We start from the raw sequence: 21,488 nt of genomic DNA, 5'->3' as shown, positions 1-21,488 counted from the left end.
TTTTGTTACTTGCTCTCACTTCTGGTATAGCCTTCCACAGGCGATCTCATGCAACAGGATCACGTTACGTAATCTGAGCGCAGAAGGTTCCGATTAGTGTTTTGGTTTAGCTATGTAACTGTTTGTGAAAGTTCCTGCCATGCTACTTTGTGGCAATGAAAACTGGAACTGCCTAACAAGGAACAAATTAGAGATATGACATTCCATTACATGTGATCATCTTTCTGACAATGAACTGTCACTGTGTATACACATGTCTTAGAATTGAATATATTAGACCCACAAAAACATTTGCTATGCGAAAAATTGTTAGGATTGCCCAGGGGAAAAGCATAGAAACAAGAAAGCAGATGAGAGCATAACTCCAATCTGTTACAACGTCATTCAATTTTTTCGCTGCTATTGTGGTTTTCCCGGCCAATCCTATACATAGCATAGTTTACTTCCCTATATGGTGTGGGGACACAATCATAATCATTGACCGTGCATTTGTGCAAGGTATGAGTTTAGGCATACACACATCCATGCATGCATGTTGACATGCATGTGGAAGTATGATGATGTGGTTGATGGAGTCTTTACATATCTTAAACAATTCCTTTAAATGACAGTGTCTAATGTCAATTGCATGTGATGCTAATAATATAATGTAACTCATAATATAATGTACCTCAACACTAGCTGTATACTTGCATATGAGAATGATGTTGTAACGGGTTATGCTCTCGTCCGCTTTCTTGTTTTTATGCTTTTTTGGCGCTTTTCCCTTGGCCAATGCTAGCAATTTTTCACATTGCAAATGTTTTTGTGGCTCTTGTTCCCATGAGTCAGATCGTTGAATAGAGATGTTGGAGTTAGTCGTGGGCAGTATGCCTTCGTAAGTTTGCAGTTATTCAGGTGTTATAGTGATGTTTAATAATACTGTGTATGTCGGTTTCATTGAATACATGCATGCATTGGGATTATTGGGTCTCTTACAAAAATGAAGCCGAGACACGATAATTTATGAAGAGCTCATGTTTGGTTTGTCCTATAGCTAGCTGGTAGTAGACTTCATCATCACCATGCTGGCAAATTTATATATAGATCTAGCTCTATTCTATTCCACACCTGTGAACCACCTCAGTCACGTAAATTCCACTAAAAAAGCACAAAAGCCAAAGCAACCAAAGCACCCTCCAGTGATCTTGTAAACACACATCAATCTGGCATTGGTTTAGGACATTTATATTATACTGAAAACACAAGCAGTTTTGTCTGAGAGTGCCCAACAGTTTCAGCTATACAGTATATACACTTAAATTATCTATACTGTTTGTACGAAATTATCTATCTGTTCAGTTCATGTGTAAAAGACTACATATAAAAGTTGTTGGCACAGCTAGGCTTTGCTTTACTTGTCTTTCTTATATTCACACTGCAGCATCTTCCACCTACGATCTCTGCATGTGATGGAATGATAACGTGTATTCTCATGTTACAACGCATAAAGTGATACTTACTCTTGTCCGTTGTCATGGTAGCTGAAGGCACCCACAAACACCTTATTAGCAGGAGCATTATAGTTAATGAGTCCTCTCCAGTTATTGATGAACTTGGACAACTCACAACTCTTCGTTTGATGGCAAGGAGCCTTGCAACACTTAAACTGCCACAATCTATCCTCTTTGCCATTGTTATGGATACTCTTCACTCCGGACATCACATGGTCAGTAGGACACTGGAAGAGGAGAGGCTGGTCCCATTGATTCTCATACCCGGTCCAGAAGCATTTAGAGAAAGCGTAAGACGTAATGCTTTTGCAAAGGAATTGAAAACGTCTATCCTGTAGTGATTATGATAGATGCTCCTGACTCCAGAAAGAGCCTTTTTTGATTGACAATTGACGTGCAGTGGCTGGTCGAAGTTATTCTGGTCCCTCAGCAGAGAACACTGAGACGAAAAGCAACAGTCCAACAAAGGCTTGCCAGTTCCTATACAATTAATGAAAAGGTGTGAAAATTGCGCATGCATTCGAGTAATAATTATATTGACTCACATTGTCAAAGAATTTCTTTTCGTTTTTTCTTCTTGTGATCAGCTCCACAATGCTCCTTGTTGCTTAGTATAATTATGAAGTGAGTGATATCTTTTATACTAATAGGATTACGTAGTCTGCATGAGCGCAAAAGGTTCTGATTAGTGTTTTGGTTTAGCTATGTAACTGTTAGTGAAAGTTCCTGCCGTGAAGTAATTATCATACGTACTTTTGTACCATAAAAACTATGACTGCCTAATTGCATGTGCCTAACAAGGAACAAATTAATATCTGACATTCCATTATGTAGTGTACAATGTGTACATTGATGAGACTTCTTCATTATATATACTGTGTGGACAGACTGAGCAGACTCAATTTTAGGCTATCTATACGTATACTGACTAAACTTATTAGTTTTACTACACATGTTCATTGAATATATAGATCCACACTTTTTCTCTCAGTTCTTCCTCACTTTTTGTAGTCACACTCCAAAATCTTCCAGAGACGATCTCTGCCAAAAAAAAATAGTCACACCTTGATACTATAACTAAATGTGTGTAAATTACTTACTCCTTGCGATTGGAATGGTGACTATAAGCACCAACAAAGACGGAGTGAGAATGGTAGTTCATATACCCATCCCAGTTGTTGATATAGCCAGTCAATCGGCAATTCTTGGTTTTGTAGCCACTAGCACTACAACACTTGAACCTCAATAACTGTCCTCCCACACAGTACTTGGAGCGCATTTACCAGGAACATAATCTGTTATGAACAGTATACCGGTAGTACAGTACAGTGCAGTAGAGTCAGCCTTCATGATACCTTTAGTCAGTAGAGGAAGTATGAAAGACTAGAGTAGAGTAGACTATACTGCTGTAATAATTATATCTACTATTCAAGTGGGTCTGTTCTGAACTCAGGAAAAAAAACTGAGCTAAATTTAGATATTAATTAGTCTCTTTAGTCTTTACTAGGTAAGCCCTCGTCTACGGTATCTCCACGCTTGATTCTGGCTTACTATCTACGATGCTAACAGCTTTTATTTAGAGTTTGCAATGCGTAGGCATGCTGTAGCTTTTTGCTCTGTCAGGCTCCACCCAGCTAGTGATTGCCCACGTTCATTTTCACTCGTCTACCACTCGTCTACCGTCACGCGACTTAGCAAGGCAGGCTCTCCTTTTTCTTAGTCTCTTCCTTCTTTCTTTCTTTGTTCCTCCAATTAGTCCCGTATTTTATCTTATTGAACTACAGTGACAAAGAACAGAAAAAGGAGAGGCTGCGAAGGAGGCTACTTTTTTCACCCATTACTGACACAGTTTTTCGGCAATTGAACTGAAATTGTCGATCCCTAGCGCTCGTACTATAGATGCTCTTGATTCAGTGGCTGCATGGTCAACGTCATTCTGGTACACCTCAGCAGAGAGCACCGAGACGAAAAGCAACAGTCCAACAAAGGCTTGTCTGTACCTAAAATGAATGCAAGAGCATGGGTGCATGGTGTAAACCTGCATTAATTTTGATGCTCACATTGTCAAAGAATTTTCTTCTCTTCTTGTGATCAGCTCCACAATGCTCCTTGTTGCCTAATATGAAGTGAGTGACATCTCGTCTTTCTTTTATACAATTAGGACTATATTAAAGCATAGAAACAAGGATGCGGAAAAAACATAACTCCAATCCGTTACGTACAATGTCATTCAATTTTTTCGCTGGTAGTTTTCCCACGATATTTTGTGGTTTTCCCGGCCAATCCTATAGCAGTATATATATACATCAATACAGACATGCGTTTTGCGTGTGGGACACAATGATCATGCATTAATTTAGCCTCGGTCCCAGGCCGATTTTTTTTTAATAGAACGAAGTTGAAAAATAGGCAACCTAGCGTTAAATTGGAGACGGATCGGCCTGGGATCGAGGCTAGCATTAATTGTGCATTTATGCAAGGTATGCGTTAGGCATATATACAATTATTAGCCTCGATTGAATTGAGAGCGGCCTGGAATCGAGGCTACAATTATATATGCATGCATTCCACTGTATATGCTCCCACATGCAGTATATTTTTTAGTTATTTTTATAATAATTCTGCAAAATGCATGGATACACTAGTAGCATATTATGCTAACCTAATGTGTGCCCTGTATATAGTACTTACAATAGCGTGTACAAATTAAAGATAAAGACTAATAATTATTATACTAATGCATTATGGAAGTATAATGATGTGGTTGATGGAAGTACGTCTATACATCTCTTAATTACAATTCTTTTAAATGACAGTTTAATGTCAATTGATGCTATAATAATATAATGTACCTCAACACTATAGCTGTATACTTGCATATACGAATGACGTTTTGTAACGGATTAGAGTTATACTCTCGTCCGCTTTCTTGTTTCTATACTTTTTGGTGCTTTTCCCTCGGCCAATTAATGCTAGCAATTTTTCACATTGCAAACGTTTTTGTGGCTCTTGTTCCCATGTTTTTTTGAGTCAGATCGTTGAATAGAGTTAGTGAGCAGCATGCCTTCGCAAGTTTGCAGTTATTCAGGTGTTATAGTGATGTTTAATAATACTGTGTATGTCAGTTTCATTGAATACATGCATGCATTGGGATTATTGGGTCTCTTACAAAAATGAAGCCGAGACACGATAATTTATGAAGAGCTCATGTTTGGTTTGTCCTATAGTTAGCTGGTAGTAGACTTTATCATCACCATGCTGGCAAATTTATATAGATCTAGCTCTAAATCTAGCTCTTTCTATTCCACATCGTGAACCACCTCATGTAAATTTCACTAAAAGCACAAAAGCCAAAGCAACCAAAGCACCCTCCAATGATCTTGTAAACACACATCAATCTGGCATTGGTTTAGTGACAATTATGAAAACACATGTAATCAGTTTTGTCCGAGAGTGCCCAACAGTTTCAGCTATACAGTATACACACTTGTCTATACGAAATTATTTGTCTGTTCAGTTCACATGTAAAAGACTACATATTAAAGTTGTTGGCACAGCTAGGCTTTGCTTTACTCATCTTTCTTATATTCACACTGTAGCATCTTCCACCTACGATCTCTGTGTGATGGAATGATAACGTGCATTCTCATGTTACAATGCATAAAGTGATACTTACTCTTGTCCATTGTCATGGTAGCTGAAGGCACCCACAAACACCTTGTTAGCGGAGGCTTTATAGTCGATGAGTCCTAGCTCTGATACATCATGCTCTTTTTCACCCTATTTTGAAAAATTTGCCTTATTACGCATGCGCTTTGAACCTTTGAACGTGCTTTTGCTAACCAAAGAGCATTGTCAAAGTGAGGGATACACTGTAAAAAATGATGTGTGGTTTTGACGCAGAGTGCGTGGCTATTGTGGCAAACGTGTGTTTTTTCTTGCGTTTTTTCCTGATAATTGCCACAATAGTCACACACTTGCGTCAAAACCACACACCATTTTTTACAGTGTAGTAGGGGAGGTACCCAGCTAGCGAGTTTTGCAGCTAGCTAGCTAGGTAATCAAGGTGTACTGTACTGTACTGTTCCCATCCCAAAAGGCGAGCTGAAAGGTCATCAACTACTCGTCTACTGAGTAAGCTGCAGCCGAGGTAAGTGAGAGATGCTGTGCTAGACTAACTGCTGCGTGTGGTTGTTAATGTTGCTTAATAAGTGAATACTGAATACGATACAAAAAACTCGTTCTAATCAACGAAAGGATTGTATACTGTAGATGTTACATGTACATTCATGCACTCTTGGTACATTAAAAGTAATGACAATGACTGCACTGTGAGTCAGAGGAGGTAAGGCTGCTTCCTTGCAACTAGCTGAAAAGTCTGAGATCTGCTCCATGTTGCAGCAGCATGCACAATAGCCTCCTTCACAAGGCCTAGGAAGAGAGGCCTGGGATCGAGGCTACAAAACATTGCACAAGGAGTTGACTCAGGAACAGCAATAGTTTACCTATATGCACTTTAAATTAATATGTAAGTCTAGCTAGCCTAGATCCTTTATACTCTTAGTAGCTAGACCTGCATGGCTGTTGTCTAGCATCTCTTAAGTTAGTGAGTCTACATGCAGATACATATTAGTAACAAGGTTGGTGGCAAAATTGTTGTAACTCAGACTAGCAATACATAGGTAGTTTTTTTAAAATGGGGGGCTTCAGCCCCTTAAAACCACTCCCTGGATCCGCCCCTGCCTGTGAACCACCTCATGTAAATTCCACTAAAAGCACAAAAGCCAAAGCAACCAAAGCACCCTCCAATGATCTTGTAAACACATCAATCTGGCATTGGTTTAGTGACAATTATATTATTATAATACTGAAAACACATGTAAGGAATTATATAATCAGTTTTGTCTGAGAGTGCCCAACAGTTTCAGCTATACAGTTAAACACACTTGTCTATACTGTTTGTACGAAATTATTTATCTGTTTAGTTTATGTGTAAAAGACTATGTGTAAAAGACTACATGTAAAAGTTGTTGGCATGCAGGCTTTGCTTTACTTGTCTTTCTTATATTCACACTGCAGCATCTTCCACCTACGGTCTCTGTGATGGAATGATAATGTGTTCGATTCTCAAGTTACAACGCATAAATTGATACTTACTCTTTTCCGTTGTCATGATAGCTGAAGGCACCCACAAACACCTTGTTAGCAGGAGCTTTATAGTTAATGAGTCCTCTCCAACTATTGATGAATTTAGACAACTCGCAACTCTTCGTTTGATGGCAAGGAGCCTTGCAACACTTAAACCGCCACAATCTATCCTCTCTGTGATTGTTATGAACACTCTTCACTCCGGACATCACGTGGTCAGTAGGACACTGGAAGAGGAGAGGCTGGTCCCATTGATTCTCATACCCGGTCCAGAAGCATTTTGAGAAAGAGTAAGACGTAATGCTTTGGCAAAGGAATTGAAAACGTCTATCCCTGTGGGGAGTACTATAGATGCTCCTGACTCCAGAAAGAGCCTTTTTTGATTGACAATCGACGTGCAGTGGCTGGTCGAAGTTATTCTGGTACCCCTCAGCAGAGAACACCGAGACGAAAAGCAACAGTCCAACAAAGGCTTGCCAGTTCCTACAATTAATGAAAAGGTGTGAAAATTGCGCATTTGAGTAATATTAATTTAGTCACATTGTGAAAGAATTTCTTCTCTTTTTCTTCTTGTGATTAGCTCCGCAATGCTCCTTGTTTCTTAGTATGAAGTGAGTGATATAATATTTCTTTTTTATACCAATAGGATCACGTAGTCTGAGCGCAGAGGGTTCCGATTATTGTTTTGGTTTAGCTATGTAACTGTTAGTGAAGTTCCTGCCGTGAAGTAATTATTATATGTACTTTTTGTACCATGAAAACTTGACTGCCTAATTATACCTAACAAGGAACAAATTAGAGATCTGACATTCCATTACATGCAATGTACAATGTGTATACATGACTGTACTGATCCATTTCTTCATATACGTACTGTACGTGTGGACAGACTGAGCAATATACTATTCGTTTAGACTATTATTTATCTATAATCAGTTTCACTATCATTGATTTTAGATCCACACTCCTTTAGCTTGCTCTCTCATTTCTGGTAGTCACACTCCAGAACCTTCCACAGACGATCTCTGTAAACAAAAGAGTCACAAGTCATACACATTTCATGCATCTTGATTTGACTAGATGCATGCGCGTGATTACTCACTCTCTGCCATTGTCATGGTAGCTAGTAAGACCAGCAAAAACGGAGGAAGAACGGTAATTCATATGTGCATCCCAGTTGTTGATGTGACCGGTCAATCGGCAATTCTTGGTTTGGTAGCCACTAGCATGGCAACACTTGAACCTCCACAGACGATCCTCCCGACCATTGTCATGGAAACTTCCCACTCCCGCCATCACATAATTGGCGTTACACATGAACGAGAGGGGCAGGTCCCAATCATTTACGTTTCCCGTCCAATAGCAAGAAGAGAATGGATAGGACACAACATTCTTACACATGAAAAGTGCCAGCGACGATCCTCTCTGCCATTGTCATGATAACTTTCTACTCCATAAATAGCTTGGTTGTTGTGGCAATCCACGAAAAGGTTGCCACCGAAATCATTCTGGTATCCAGCTACAGCATAGAATGCTGAGACTAGCACCAGGAAACCAGCACAGGCTTGCCAAGACCTGCATGTGAATTAAGCATCAATCTCGAATAAAACTTAAGCCAGTGGGACATGCACTCACATTCCTTCCTCTTTGCTGAAACGTTTCTTTCTTCTTCCACAGGTTTAACTTTGATTGAGTGTGACAGATAGTTCTAATCTCTGCCCTTTTATAAGCATCTGCTGCTAGCTAGCTATAGGTATCATCTTTGTAAGGTTACCTATTGTCGAAGAACAAGAGTGTCTACAAGTTCGACATTTACATTCCTGGGTTTGAAGAGTAACTTCTGTCAGGTGAGCCTAGGAATACCCATACCTACCTGACTCGTACAAGTTTGACATGTAAACTGACTTGTTTCTAATGGACAGTTGGTACGTTACAATGATACCATGCATACACTGAGAAAAATATCAGACCTATGGGTGATTCTGCCACAGTAAAGTCTACTGGCCTGTAAGACTATCAGACCAATCATTTGATGGAGTGTTCATGGGATTTAAGAGTGTTATCTACAATGTGTATTATCTTACTCATGCAAGTCTCATGGATCATGAGACTAGGGGGCTCGCCTCTGAGGTTGCAAGGCGCTCTCCTGAGCCCAAAGTTGTCTTACGGCGTTATTACGCATGCGCTAGTAATTGTACAGTAGCCCCGAAACAAGCCCCGAATCTACACTTTGAACGTGCTTTTGCTAACCAAAGAGCATTATCAAAGAAAGATACGCACTGTCATTTTCACGTGAGGGATAGATAGGGGAGGTACCCAGCTAGCTAGCTAGGTAATTAAGATACGTACTTTATACTGTTCCTGAAAGGCGAGCTGAAAGGTCATCAAACTACTGGTCTACTGAGCAAGCTGCAGCCGAGGTGAGTGAGAGATGAAGGCTCTGTGCTAGACTAACTGCTGCGTGTGGTTGTTAATGTTGCTTAAGTGTTGAATTCAGCTAATACTTTTATCATAGTGGTGGACTTTATGGTCATACTTTCATGTACTCATGAGCAGTATATATTAAGCATATAAAAGCGTATTCAATAAGTACTGCTCACCCTCGTGCAGGTTCAGGTGGTGTAGCTATGGCAACTTATCGGAGGTACAAAGCCTGCTACGATTTCTCGGCCAGAGATGACACAGAGATCTCGATGAGCACAGGCCACACCCTCTTAGTCGGAGTCAAGCCGAGCGGCGATTGGCCAGACTCTGAGAAATTCATGAAAGGGATTAATGAAACTACGGGAGCAGAAGGGGAATTCCCCGGTGGGGCATACGTGGTTTTCTTGGAGGAATTCACCGAACAAGAAGTACTCTACGATGAGCCCCCACCAGCCCCACCACCGCGGAGGGGGCCCTCGGCTGCGAAAATACCGGTGGATACAGAACCAGAAATGAGAACCCTAGGGCCTCCCCGGGCCGCACCACGGAGGAGACCAGGCTCTGTGTATGTGGAGGAGCCAGTGCAATCACCATCACCAGAGCCACCACCGACTCACAACTGGGTGGAGACTACCTGTCAGCTGCCCTTCCCCTGCACGGCCTGTGAGTGTGTGTGTGTGTGGAGGGGGCGGGGAGTGTGTTGTGTGTGTAGAGAGTGTTGTTATAGTAAACATGTCGAAATGTGCATATGTAACTAGTTGTTGAATGTGATAATTATGTGATTGATACGAGAGGTGATAAAGGATGCATCATGTGTGTGTGTGTATGTATGTGTGCGTGTATGTATGTGTGTGTGTATGTGTGTGTGCGTGTGTGTGTGTGTGTGCGTGTATGTGTGTGTGCGTGTGCGTGTGTGTGCGTGTGCATGTGTGGGTGTGTGTGTGTGTGTGTGTGTGCGCGTGTGTGCGTGTGTGTTGACTAGATAAACTTCTAGTGTAATGAGGGTCACCTTATTAGCAAACATGTACTTATCATATGCCTTGGAATTCCAATTTGGAAGTGAGTTTGTTTTCATAGCTAGACTCTGTTATTAGTTGCAGCTGGTCTATGCTAGTGTGTATAGCATCATCATCAGGGAATTGGCCTAGTATACTGTCTACCAATCATCCACCAAAAACAACCTAATTAGCAGGAATTGTTTGTTGAGAGAAAAAAAATTGATTCAACAACAAATTGTTGCGAGTTTCATTGATACAGTATGTGTGTGTGTGTACAGACTTCTCACGATTGTGTCTCAACAGAGAGGTGGAGAGGGTCAATATTGTGAGCATTGTAGGGACAGTACCGAGTGGTCTCTTTAGGAGTTAATAGTGTGAGGACAGTACTGAGTGGTCTCAATAGAGATATATGGTGTGAGTATTTGAGTGAGGTGGTCTCTTTAGGGAAGTCGTTTATTGGTCAATTCACTTGTATACTGTACATGTAGTTGTTGTCACCTTCCCAATCAGGGATTACATCTTGTAGCTTCTACAATTATCTCAAGATGAAAAGAAGTAACTGGAATCGTAGGATGTATATATTTACTTGATTTCAGTTTCAGTGTTGACCTTTACATCGTCTGTTGGTTTGCATTGTCTGTGGTCGTGTTTACACAGATGGCATCCAGCATGGAACCAGGGAGCATCCTTAATACCAGCTACTGTGTACACTGTTACCTTGAACAATGTGCTCATACACACACATACTGAGAGCTTCCTTAATACCAGCTATACTGTTACCTTGAACCATGTGCTCACACACACACACGCACACACACACACACACACACACACACACACACACACACACACACACACACACACACACACACACACACACACACACACACACTGGGAGCTTCCTTAATACCAGCTCACACTATTTCACTTCCCTATTCTCTGCCTAGTAGCATTTGTATATTGATGGATGTACATACCTGTACAGCTCTCTCAGTTACTTCTTTGCATGCTTTTTGGTGGTTATGTTTTGGCCAATTCAAGCTACTTTTAACATTGCGAACCTTTTGTGGTCTAGTTGATCTGTCAGAGTCGCAACTTGTCTCACCCTCCAACTAGCCCCCCTGTACTCCCCCCCAGCTATAGTGTAGGAAGGATCTCTCCATGCAGCCATCACCCTTGTTCATTGTGTTCCTGTGTGTGATTATTATAGAAATACAGACGTTCACATGAGCCTAATTGAAGCTAACCACTGTAACCAACCACTGTATTGTGTGTACAGTACTGAACGTATCACCGTGGTATGTAGTTTATGTAATGTAATGCTGGCAGTAATAATCGTTGTGATGTTGTGACAACTGACACTATCTTGTTTCAGGAAGGCCCTGTATAACGTCGTGTGTGCTTTCATGAAGGTCCTGTATAATATCGTGTGTGCGTGTTCTTCCTCTCTCCAGGTGAGGATGTTATCTGGGGCAGTCTCAACCAAGCCTTCAAGTGTACAGGTACAGCTGTATAAACTATCATTCAATGTGCTAGGTGGCTTATAAGCCTGTATGCACAATATACCGTATTACTAGAATGTTTTGCGAGCATCAAACAATTATGCAAAATTTATTAATTCGCAACAATAAAATCGCAAAACCTAAATTAGTACTATATAGTAAATACACACGATCCTTGCCAGAGCGCGATAGTTAGATCGCAAAAGGCTCGGTTTTTCACCCGCAAATATTCTAGTAATACGGTACACAATGTATAGTACATGTTAAATGTGAACCCTCCTCTCGTACAGTGTGCCTAGCGGTGTGCCACACCCACTGTGTGGATCATGTGATCACCACACAGCAGTGTGTTCCCACGGTAAGAAGCTAACTCTGTAGCATGAGTGTATAAAATTCAATAATAATATTCTCAGTTTGTTACAGCTGTAAATGAATGTGTGTGTGTTTCTACAGAACGACACTTCCCTGTCCCAGCATATTGAGTATGCACACACAGCTGGGGTGAGTTAACTATAAAGCATACACCCACACAAACCTTCAGTTTTACATTGACAGCTATGTGTATAATAGTGTTTGGGTGATGCATTGCTTCAATACAAGGCTGTCAGCTTATAGCTAGTAAATATAGGACTGCATAGTTGGACTGTATTGAATTACATACTCCTTGTGGAGGGGTGGAGGATATTGTATTGTATATAGTTGTTACAGTAGGGTTAGGTATAATGTACTAGCCGTATTACTATACGCTTAAATAAACACACACGCACACACACACACACACACGCACACACACACACGCACACATACACACACACACACACACACACACACACACACACACACCACACACACACACGCACACACACACGCACACGCACACGCACACACGCACACGCGCACACGCACGCACACACACACACACACACACACACCACACACCACACACACACACTCACACACACACCACACACACACACACCTCAGGCCGTCACGGAATGGTCGGAGAACTATGTTCAAAATTGGATGAGCTCTATTCGGCTCAACGACTACATAACCAAGTTCCATGATGCCGGTGTGACTAGGGGAGCTGACCTTGCCCGTGTTGATGACAATATGCTGGAGGAGAGAGTGGGAATTGCTGACGAGGCACATCGGCAGATCATACTAGAGTGTCTGGATGAGCTGTGTACAGGAGTGTCATCAACGGTGAGGCTATCATGTGATCTTCCCTATCCCTCCTTTGTGTAGTCATGTGATCAACAATTATACATAACAATGATTGTACCCAGAAATTTCGAAGTGGTGGCTATTTTCAATCTATAAGTCTTAAATTACATGTTACATGTAGTAAACTAGGCCTAAGAGGTGGTTGTTTTTGTCTAGAGGTGGTTAGTACCAACCACCACCGACCAGTGTGGGCATACATCTGCTACGTTAATTATAACAGAACCAAACTTGCTCATTGGCACTACATTAATTGTGCGTACCTAAGTGTGTGTGTGTGTGTGTGTGTTCATCGTATCATGTGATGCCATATGATGTCATGTGATACCCCCAGATGCCGAGCATAGCCGTATACAGTGATGACACCACGGATGGTCGAAACTTGAACAGACTGAGTGGAATATTCTCCCTCCATCGGTCGCCCTCCATTCAATCCATCCAGTCACTCCTGGGGGGACTCGGGAAGAAACGTACGTCTGTGTGTGTGTGAGGGGAGCTATACATGTTCTCAACAAGTCATAATGTTTTCTATACATGTGTTAAGTAGTCACACCGACTTCTTTACTGTGAACTGTTTGGTTATGTTTTCATCGCTTTATGTAAACATGACCTATAGGAGTCTGATTGTCAGCATGTAATGTGGGTCAGTGTGTTTTTATATAAAGGAACACATGGAAGTACACTTCCTAAGATCATGAAGTTTGTTGTTTTAGAAAGGTCCTTGTGGTTATGTACATGTACATGTACGTGTTGGTACATGTATCTGTGTATAGAGGTCACCTTTGGGGAGACCAACACAGTGGCTGTATTAAACACAATCACAACACTATGGAGACTAACAAGGAAACCTGCACATTCATTATTATAAACGGAATGTGAATTTTACAGTATACTTTACTTTCTGTGCAGGAGGTGATACTCACGTGTGTGGTCACGACTTTCACAAGCACACTTTCTCCACTCCACACTGGTGTGATGTGTGTGGGCGTTTCCTCTGGGGCCTCGTCATGCAGGGCGTCAAGTGTAGAGGTGTGTTTTGTGAGGGTGTAAAGAGTGATGTGTGAGGGGTGTGCGTTGTGTGTATTGTTTGAGGAGTGTGTGTTGTGTGAGGGGTAACGTGTGTACCTCCCTCTAGACTGTGGCATGAAGGTCCACCGGATGTGTATGACAGAGGGCATCTTCTCTTGTGATGAATGGAGGGACAGAAAAGGGGCCATCGTCTCCAGTGAGTCACTGTTACCATAGCAATGAGCCATTGTCAGCTCATGCATCACTTGTTATTAGGCACCATATTAAATTTCTGTTTTCGAGGGTATAAACTTTCAGGGAAAGACCATTAGAAAGGTTTTCGCAGATTTAATATTCACTGAATAGCCTTTTTGCAGTGTGCATGCATGCGATATTAAATTCATGGGTATGAAATCTTTGCAGTGCGTGCTTAATCAGTGAAAACCTCGAAATATACCCGCTATACGGTGTCTTGCTAGCTAGCCATGACCTCTTAGCATTGACTAATAGCCTCATGAATCAGCTTGAATATACTGTATAGATACATTGACAAATTCTCACTGCAGTGTGTACTGTTACCCCTCCCCCCCTCCCCCCCTCCCCCTCTCTCTCCCCCTTCCCCTCCCCCTCCCCCTCTCTCCCCCCCCCTACCCCCTTCCCCTCCCCCTCTCCCTCTCTCCCCCCCCCCTCCCCTCTCTCTCTCTCTCTCTCATTGTAGGACCCTCGTTTGGCCTGGAGCTTTCCTCTGTATTTGAGAGCCATGGTCAGAAGGCACCCGCTGTCGTGCTCAAGTGTATAGAGGCTGTCGAGAGCAGAGGTAAGAGGATAACCAGTCTAGCAACCAATATGGTGGTACCCCTAGCAGGTATCATTTCCCCCCCTACTATGGCTATATTCCAGGCTGGCTGTAATAAAGAGGTGGCCTGCTAACACAGGTCCAAACACATGCTATGCTGACCTAGGCCCATTAACCTGGCTGTACATGACTTATTATTTATGCTTATAGGGTGACCTTTATGACAGGTTTCACCATGGTGTAGAGTATGCATCTGTGAGACTGCTTCTCTATACTATAGTATATAATTGGTTCCTTTGGTAGAGCTTCTAAATGCTATTAGAATCATTGTAATCATGAATCCTTCTCTGTGTGTGTGTGTGTGTAGGGTTGCGTAGTGAAGGCATCTATCGAGTCAGTCCTACCAAGTCAGTACTCATATCTCTCAGGCTGGCATTGGACGAAGGTGAGCCGGCGCATCTACTATATACATTGTAGACAACCTGCTCTATGTAGATTATCGGCATGGTTACATCGTCACAAGTGTCTAGTAGTCCTAGTGATACATGTTACAAAGATTCTGTAGATCTTATAATGTTGTTACTGTACATGTATTGTAGAAATGTCTAAATACGGTTGATTGAGTGTATAATCATTGTAAGTAGTCATGTTGTAACATTGAGAATAATTATGTCACATGTACTCACCTTTGATGCATATTCCCTCAATTGCCCCACCCCCTTCTCCACACAGACCCTTCCCAAGTGGACATACTGGACCTTAACTGGGACCACAATGCCTTTGCCGGAGCACTCAAGCTTTACCTGAGAGAGCTCCCCAATCCTGTCTTCACCTACCAGCTGTACGAGCTCTTTGTCTCCGCAGGAAGTGAGTGTCAACCACACCCCCTTCAAATACTGTACTTTATTGTGAGCGTGGTGGCCTATACTTATTTCCTAGGCTGTAACTTGAGTCTATAGTGTCTAATTACAAAAATAAAGATGCATTCTGAGGCTAATGGGTGTGTATGGCTATCTTATTGCTGTACCGTATTATTGATTTATTCTATTTACATGTACGGCGACACTAAAATAACGAGGTATTAAAACTACAATACATGTACGTACATGTACACAAGAGTATTAATAATTATGGGAAATGTCGTATATTTAGAGTGTCGTCTTAAATCGACTGTAATTGTAATAATTTTATCTACATCATGGTTGATACTTTGCTTCAGGAGGGACCAGTGTTGATAGTGTTCACTCGAAGCTTCTCCCCCTACTGGACCAACTGCCCGCCCCTCATCGCAGCACGCTGGACACGCTACTAGAGCATCTGGTCAGAGTGACATCGCTCGAGAGTCAGAACAAGATGAGCACTCGTAACCTGGCACTACTGTTTGGCCCCGCCCTCCTTAGACCACCCCCTGATGATATACAGTAAGTGGATTAATGAAGCTTGAAGATGTCAATGGTGTTATTAGTGTGATCCTGCTATCTGGCTTTAATAAAGAGGTGACTTGCTTTTAACACACATGTTATGGAGGCTTTGGGGCCCATTAACCTGGCCATATTATAGAGGGTGACCTGCTTTTAACACACATGTTATGGAGGCTTTGGGGCCCATTAACCTGGCTGTATTATAGAGGGTGACCTGCTTATAGGGTGACCACAATAGACATGTTTCACCAACCTGTACCGCGACTTTCTCTACAGCATATAATAATTATAACTCCACCCCCTATAGGAAACTGATTGAAAACAGTGAAATTCACTTCCGTGTTCTAGAGGTCCTCATCCTCAAGGCCACACCCCCAACACCCCCAATACCTTCCCGCCCACCCCCTAGACGCTCAGTACCCAAAAGACCAGAGCCAATGATCCCGCCACGCCCACCTTCTGGTCGGCCCATGTCCTCCATTTTCCCGGGAGGTGGGCGGGAGGAGACGGACACACGTTCAACTAGTGGGCGTGATAGAGTGCTCCCTCCCCTGCCAGTGGAGGAGGCTTCAGAATCAGATATTTATATGTGTGAGTTAATTTACATGTATGCACTGAAATTAATTTCTAGTCATCCTATTTTCTCGATAATTCACTGACCTCTGACCCCTGGCCAAGCGCTAGGACAAGCAGCACTAATAACGTTTTTACATGCATTGCTTATACTGATAGTGAAATTTCAGGAGACACACTGGTTCAAAATGTGTAGTACATTGAGTGTTGTGTGGTTCATTCTTGTTGTGATTACACCAACTACAGTATAAGACTTTCTTGTATAGATGCTTCTCTAGCCTTGTTTAACCTAGTGTTACAATAGAGAGATATCGGCCTGGTAACAATTATGTAATACTTCTCTGATAAGCAGGATTATGTCCGAGTGCCATTTTGTATGTACTGTACATGTAGTGTGATCACAATGTGATGCTGACTCAGTGATGATTTTATTCTGTCTGTTTTGTCCTGCAGTGAATGTACCTAGCAACAGACCCAGCCCGCATGATCGAGGTGTACCCGCTATACCCTCCCAACCACCCTCCTCCCCCACCGCCCACTTCCCCCTCACAGACCAGGGCTGGTACTGGGCTGCCATGAGCAAGTGAGATATTGACATTAATTATTGGACCAACGAAACTAAAATTATGACCATCAAAGCTCTATTTAACGCCACATACTGTACTTCCTATTTGTTTAAGAACCTGGGATTTTGATTGCTGGAATTGAATGCAGAGGCTGCACAAACACATTGATTTTACAATGACTTTAATGTAAAAGGGCGTGCCAGCTCAGCAAATTTTACTGCAGAGGCTATACCGGAAGTAATTAGTGAGCGTTCAAAAAGAAATTCCAGGCTCTAATAAACGAATAGGACTCATTGTGCCATATTTTGTATGGTATCCACAACTTATGTTATTGTGTGAAACTTGCACTGTACATGTAAGTACTATTTTTGTCCCTCCCTCCCCCTCCAGAGAGGAGGTGGCCTCTAAGTTACGTGACACGGACGACGGAGCCTTCCTAGTGAGAGACTCGTCCAGGACCCAGGGAGAGTACACTCTCACCGTGCGGAAGAGCGGCTCAAACAAACTCATACGAATTATATACTCCAAGGGCAAGTATGGGTTCTCTGAGCCCACAGTGTTCTGTTCTGTACCCGAACTGGTGGAGTTTTATCAACGTGAGCCACTCACTAAATACAACCCCAGACTCGATATCACACTCTCCAAGCCGGTGTCAAGGTTCGCTAAGGTGAGGTAATGTGATGTCATACAGTTAGTATGAACGTACAATTGTGTTTGCTCACTACCTTTGTTGATAATGTTTGTGGAAGGGCTTCTAAGTTTCAATCGTATACATTTCCCCTACCCATTAAGTGTACACATGGCCTTACTGATCCCCCTTACATCATTCACACATCCTGACCCACACACACACACACCTCACACCACCGCCCCCTCAGGTCGATGATGACGAGGACGATGAACCAGTTGAAGACAGAGACACCACCACAGAGAGTCTACTCGTGAAACTCCAGGACATCTCTCAGATATTTGACCAGAAGAACGACCAGTACCTGGGAATGGAGGCCTCTTATGAAGAGTGCAAGAAGGTCAGTCAGTGTACATGTCAACTCTTTGAGCAGCCATAACTTTATAACTTTAGTTCTAGTGATTACCGCCCTTCTCAGTGGCAGTGGAATATTCACTGTGCATGTATAGGTTGTGTTGCATGTCAGACTCAACTAGTTGTTGTGTGGATAAACTCAGTGAGATTAGTGTACTGATATACTCGTGCTTGGAATGCAAGTATAACATTTTGTGCATTAAATATTTAAATGCTTACAGGTACACAGTGATATTTCCTATGGACAGTTTCAGCATAAATTGTAATTAGTGCTAATTTTCCTTGAATGACACTATCTTCTAGTTAACCTTTGTTGCCTCCCAGACGGTGGAGACGGCTAAGAACAATGTGGCTGCCAAGAACTTGTGGTTGGATATGATCAAAGAGCAGCAGAAAATTTCAAATGAAGGCCAGCATATTGGGCTGAGCAGGAACGATCAGCAGAGGTGGGTACACACACCCACACACACACACACACACACACACACACACACACACACACTGTCTTTCCATCCCACCCCCTCATCATTTATTATATTGATATTCAAACTTGTCCCCTCCTCCCCCACCATACACCACACACATGTACACAGTATAATGAATAACGCCAAGTTGCTAGCCTCTCGGATAAGGGAGGCCCAAAAGTCTCTCCAACAAGCCGGCAGGAACTTTGCTGAAATTAATATGGCATTTCGGACGATGGACAAAGACATCAACACGATACGTCCAGAGCTGATGAGGCTGCAGTGGGAGAAGGAGCAGTACACTATGTGAGTGGTGGTAGGGTGGGCTGGTGGGTAGGGTGGGGATCTTGTAACGGCCATAACTAGAGTTCTAGTGGTCAGATTGCATTAAGTGTAGGATTTACTGAACACTTTAGGCTATATACTTGTACAAATTTGGGTCAGTTGAACAGCCTAACCTTTAGTTATGGCCTCTCATAGTTCTCTTTGTATCTTTTAACGGTCATAAACTAATGCATGGTCAGATTGCATTAGGTGTAGGGTTTACTGAACAATCTTAAGCTACATGTAGTAAGTGTTGAGGAAATTATTTGGGTTGGTTTATTTATGACTTCTCTCATAGTTCTGTTTGTACCCTCCACACACACACACAGTCAGCTGCACAGTCTGGGTATGAGCAAAGAGTTAATCAACCAACGAGTGAAGGAGAACGCCTTCTCAGAGTCTGAGAGCATATACGGCACTCTCTATGGGACGCTGGACGACCAACCAGAAGCAGAGGAAGAGTGAGTGATAATAGCATCATACACTACATGGCGTACACTATACACTGAAGTGCTAACCCTCGGCTGTTGACAATAGCTGGTTAATTAGCTCTAAATTGTTTGTGGTGATTCCACATAATTATATATTATATTATTAATTATATTATATACAATAGTCACCGTGTGTACTTCCACTCCCAAGTTAACAGGTCATTGGTGTATACATAATATGAAGTACCGTATAGCGGGTATATTTCGAGGGTATAAATATTTGTGGTTTTCGCGGATTAAGCATATACCATGAACATGTATAACCATGAATTTAATATCGCATGCATGCATGCTGCAAAAAGGCTGCTATTCCCGAAAAGAAAACCTTTCTAAAGGCATTTCCGCGAAAATGTATACCCTCCAAATATACCCGCTATATGGTATTGTTGTACATGTACATTGTACAAACCTGCAGTTTTGGTATTCATTTGCAGATCGACTTGTGGAATCCACAGTTTTGATTTGCATTTTTGCAGATCAATTTAGCTGACTATGCATTATCTAATCGATATTTGCCAAGCAGATCGATTTTTATTTTTGAGACAAATGCCATTCCTTGTGTATGTACATTCTTCTGAATCATCATTCAACACATAATAATTATTATTCACCTTGTTTCCTTAGCCCTTGGGATGAGCCCACCGTCCACACTTTTGTCGAGGATCCCAATGCCCCAAGTCTCCCCTCAAGAGACAGTATCCGAAACAACTCCTTCCCCGAAGTCCCGCCCCCAAGGGAGAATGTCCGAAACTCCTCCCTACCCGGAATCCCGCCCAGTCGAAGGGTACCCCTGCCACCACAAGACGATCGACCGCTCTCGCCCCCTCCAAAACCGGCCCCCCGTGCCGCCTTCCCTCACAAAATCCCCAAGCTGCCTCCTGCTAGACCGGAGAGAGAGGACAGACCATCCCCCTCACCAGTGGGGCCCATGCATCAAAGACACAACTCAGTACCAGTGCGTAAATCATAGGATTAGTACACGATTGATAGTAGACTACTTACAAGAATTGTACAATTGTGGGAAGCATGTGATTGTGTATGGGTATACATTTTGAGAGATATAATTATTATTTTGCAGATGGCTCCTGACAATCCTCACTTGAGAAAGGAGACCTGGTATTGTGAAGTGGACAGGTGAGCCTATTATTAAAATATTAGTGTGATGACTATAGGCATAACAGCAGAAAAATGTCGCTCCACAACTTGTTCTACATCGTTTATTATTATTTACCCTCCCCTCCCTTTAGAGTCAAGGCTGGTGAGATGTTGAAGACCAGAAAGAATGGTACCTTTCTTTGTCGACCTGCTGCTAAGCAACGGTTGATGTCACAAGGAGAGCTACATACTCACAGCATTGACATTGTGTAAGTATAAAGCTTTAGCTTACCAATACTCCAGAACCACTTTGTACTTCATGTCCCACAATGCTCACACTATTGACCTTCCTAAAGAGACCACCTCTGTAAAGATTGTGCATGTTGACAATAATTATATAGTCTCTGTGTACACGTCTCACTGTGTGCGTATTATACTCCTCATGCTACAGGTATGATGGCCTCAAGCACTTGAAGGTGGTCACTCTCAACGATAAATTTGGTTTCTCTGTGCCATGCACTTCAAATTCCCTGGAGGAGCTGATCCTTCGCTACAAGGAGCACTCTTTAGAGCAGCATAACCATGGACTCACTACCACCCTAAAATATCCTATAAATTCTCCTTAGCTCTCTTACTAGCTCACAATTGTTTTGGTAGAAATAAATATAGCTTCTATGAAATGGTATCGCTATGCTATTATTTTTTGCTATTATGTTTTATGTTTTCATAGCAGTCCGTTTTTTTTTTAGAGGATAGGAGTTTCAGTTGTTAGTTTTGATTTCCTGTAGTTGAGTTCTTGTTGTATGTTGAAACATTTTTTGCAGTAAATTTTTGTAATTCTGTTGTGTAATGAAGCGGTTTTTCATGCGGTAAAGATCGTTAACAACACATGTGCTATATACATTTGAGTTTGCATGCT

The 21,488-nt window shown here is 42.1% G+C and overlaps 1 protein-coding gene and 2 long non-coding RNA genes across 5 annotated transcripts; 1 reads left to right on the top strand and 2 right to left on the bottom strand.

Annotated features, from left to right (window-relative positions):
• Positions 1–1,194: 1,194 nt before the first annotated feature.
• On the bottom strand, positions 1,195–3,207 carry LOC135335041 (uncharacterized). 2 transcript variants are annotated; one of them, XR_010394428.1, is made up of 5 exons: positions 2,849–3,201; positions 2,594–2,788; positions 2,039–2,534; positions 1,503–1,973; positions 1,202–1,442 (listed from the first exon to the last, which is right to left on the bottom strand). It is a non-coding gene; the product is annotated as an uncharacterized LOC135335041 (long non-coding RNA). The 2 variants fall into 2 exon arrangements; XR_010394427.1 differs by having other exon boundaries at positions 1,195–1,442; positions 2,594–3,207.
• A 1,886-nt stretch (positions 3,208–5,093) lies between these two features.
• Positions 5,094–8,435, bottom strand: LOC135335038 (uncharacterized). Of its 2 annotated transcripts, none has more exons than XR_010394424.1 (5): positions 8,277–8,435; positions 7,744–8,216; positions 7,182–7,666; positions 6,651–7,124; positions 5,094–5,111 (listed from the first exon to the last, which is right to left on the bottom strand). It is a non-coding gene; the product is annotated as an uncharacterized LOC135335038 (long non-coding RNA). The 2 variants fall into 2 exon arrangements; XR_010394423.1 differs by lacking the exon at positions 5,094–5,111 and adding an exon at positions 6,368–6,591.
• A 449-nt stretch (positions 8,436–8,884) lies between these two features.
• LOC135335030 (uncharacterized) lies at positions 8,885–21,461 on the top strand. The gene is made up of 24 exons (XM_064530424.1): positions 8,885–9,061; positions 9,252–9,728; positions 11,518–11,565; positions 11,856–11,923; positions 12,019–12,066; positions 12,550–12,771; positions 13,124–13,259; positions 13,699–13,818; positions 13,925–14,014; positions 14,516–14,614; positions 14,961–15,038; positions 15,326–15,460; positions 15,813–16,014; positions 16,322–16,605; positions 17,041–17,170; positions 17,544–17,820; positions 18,032–18,181; positions 18,520–18,641; positions 18,789–18,965; positions 19,313–19,444; positions 20,099–20,429; positions 20,553–20,608; positions 20,722–20,838; positions 21,021–21,461. Exons 2-24 carry the CDS (start codon positions 9,269–9,271, stop codon positions 21,193–21,195), a joined length of 3,657 nt encoding a protein of 1,218 aa, XP_064386494.1. The 5' UTR covers positions 8,885–9,061; positions 9,252–9,268; the 3' UTR covers positions 21,196–21,461.
• Positions 21,462–21,488: the final 27 nt, after the last annotated feature.

This window comes from Halichondria panicea, chromosome 4, assembly GCF_963675165.1.
Source record: "Halichondria panicea chromosome 4, odHalPani1.1, whole genome shotgun sequence".
Taxonomy (NCBI): Eukaryota; Metazoa; Porifera; class Demospongiae; order Suberitida; family Halichondriidae; genus Halichondria; species Halichondria panicea.
Note: the sequence above shows the minus strand (reverse complement) of the source record. Positions and strands in the feature narration are given on the sequence as shown.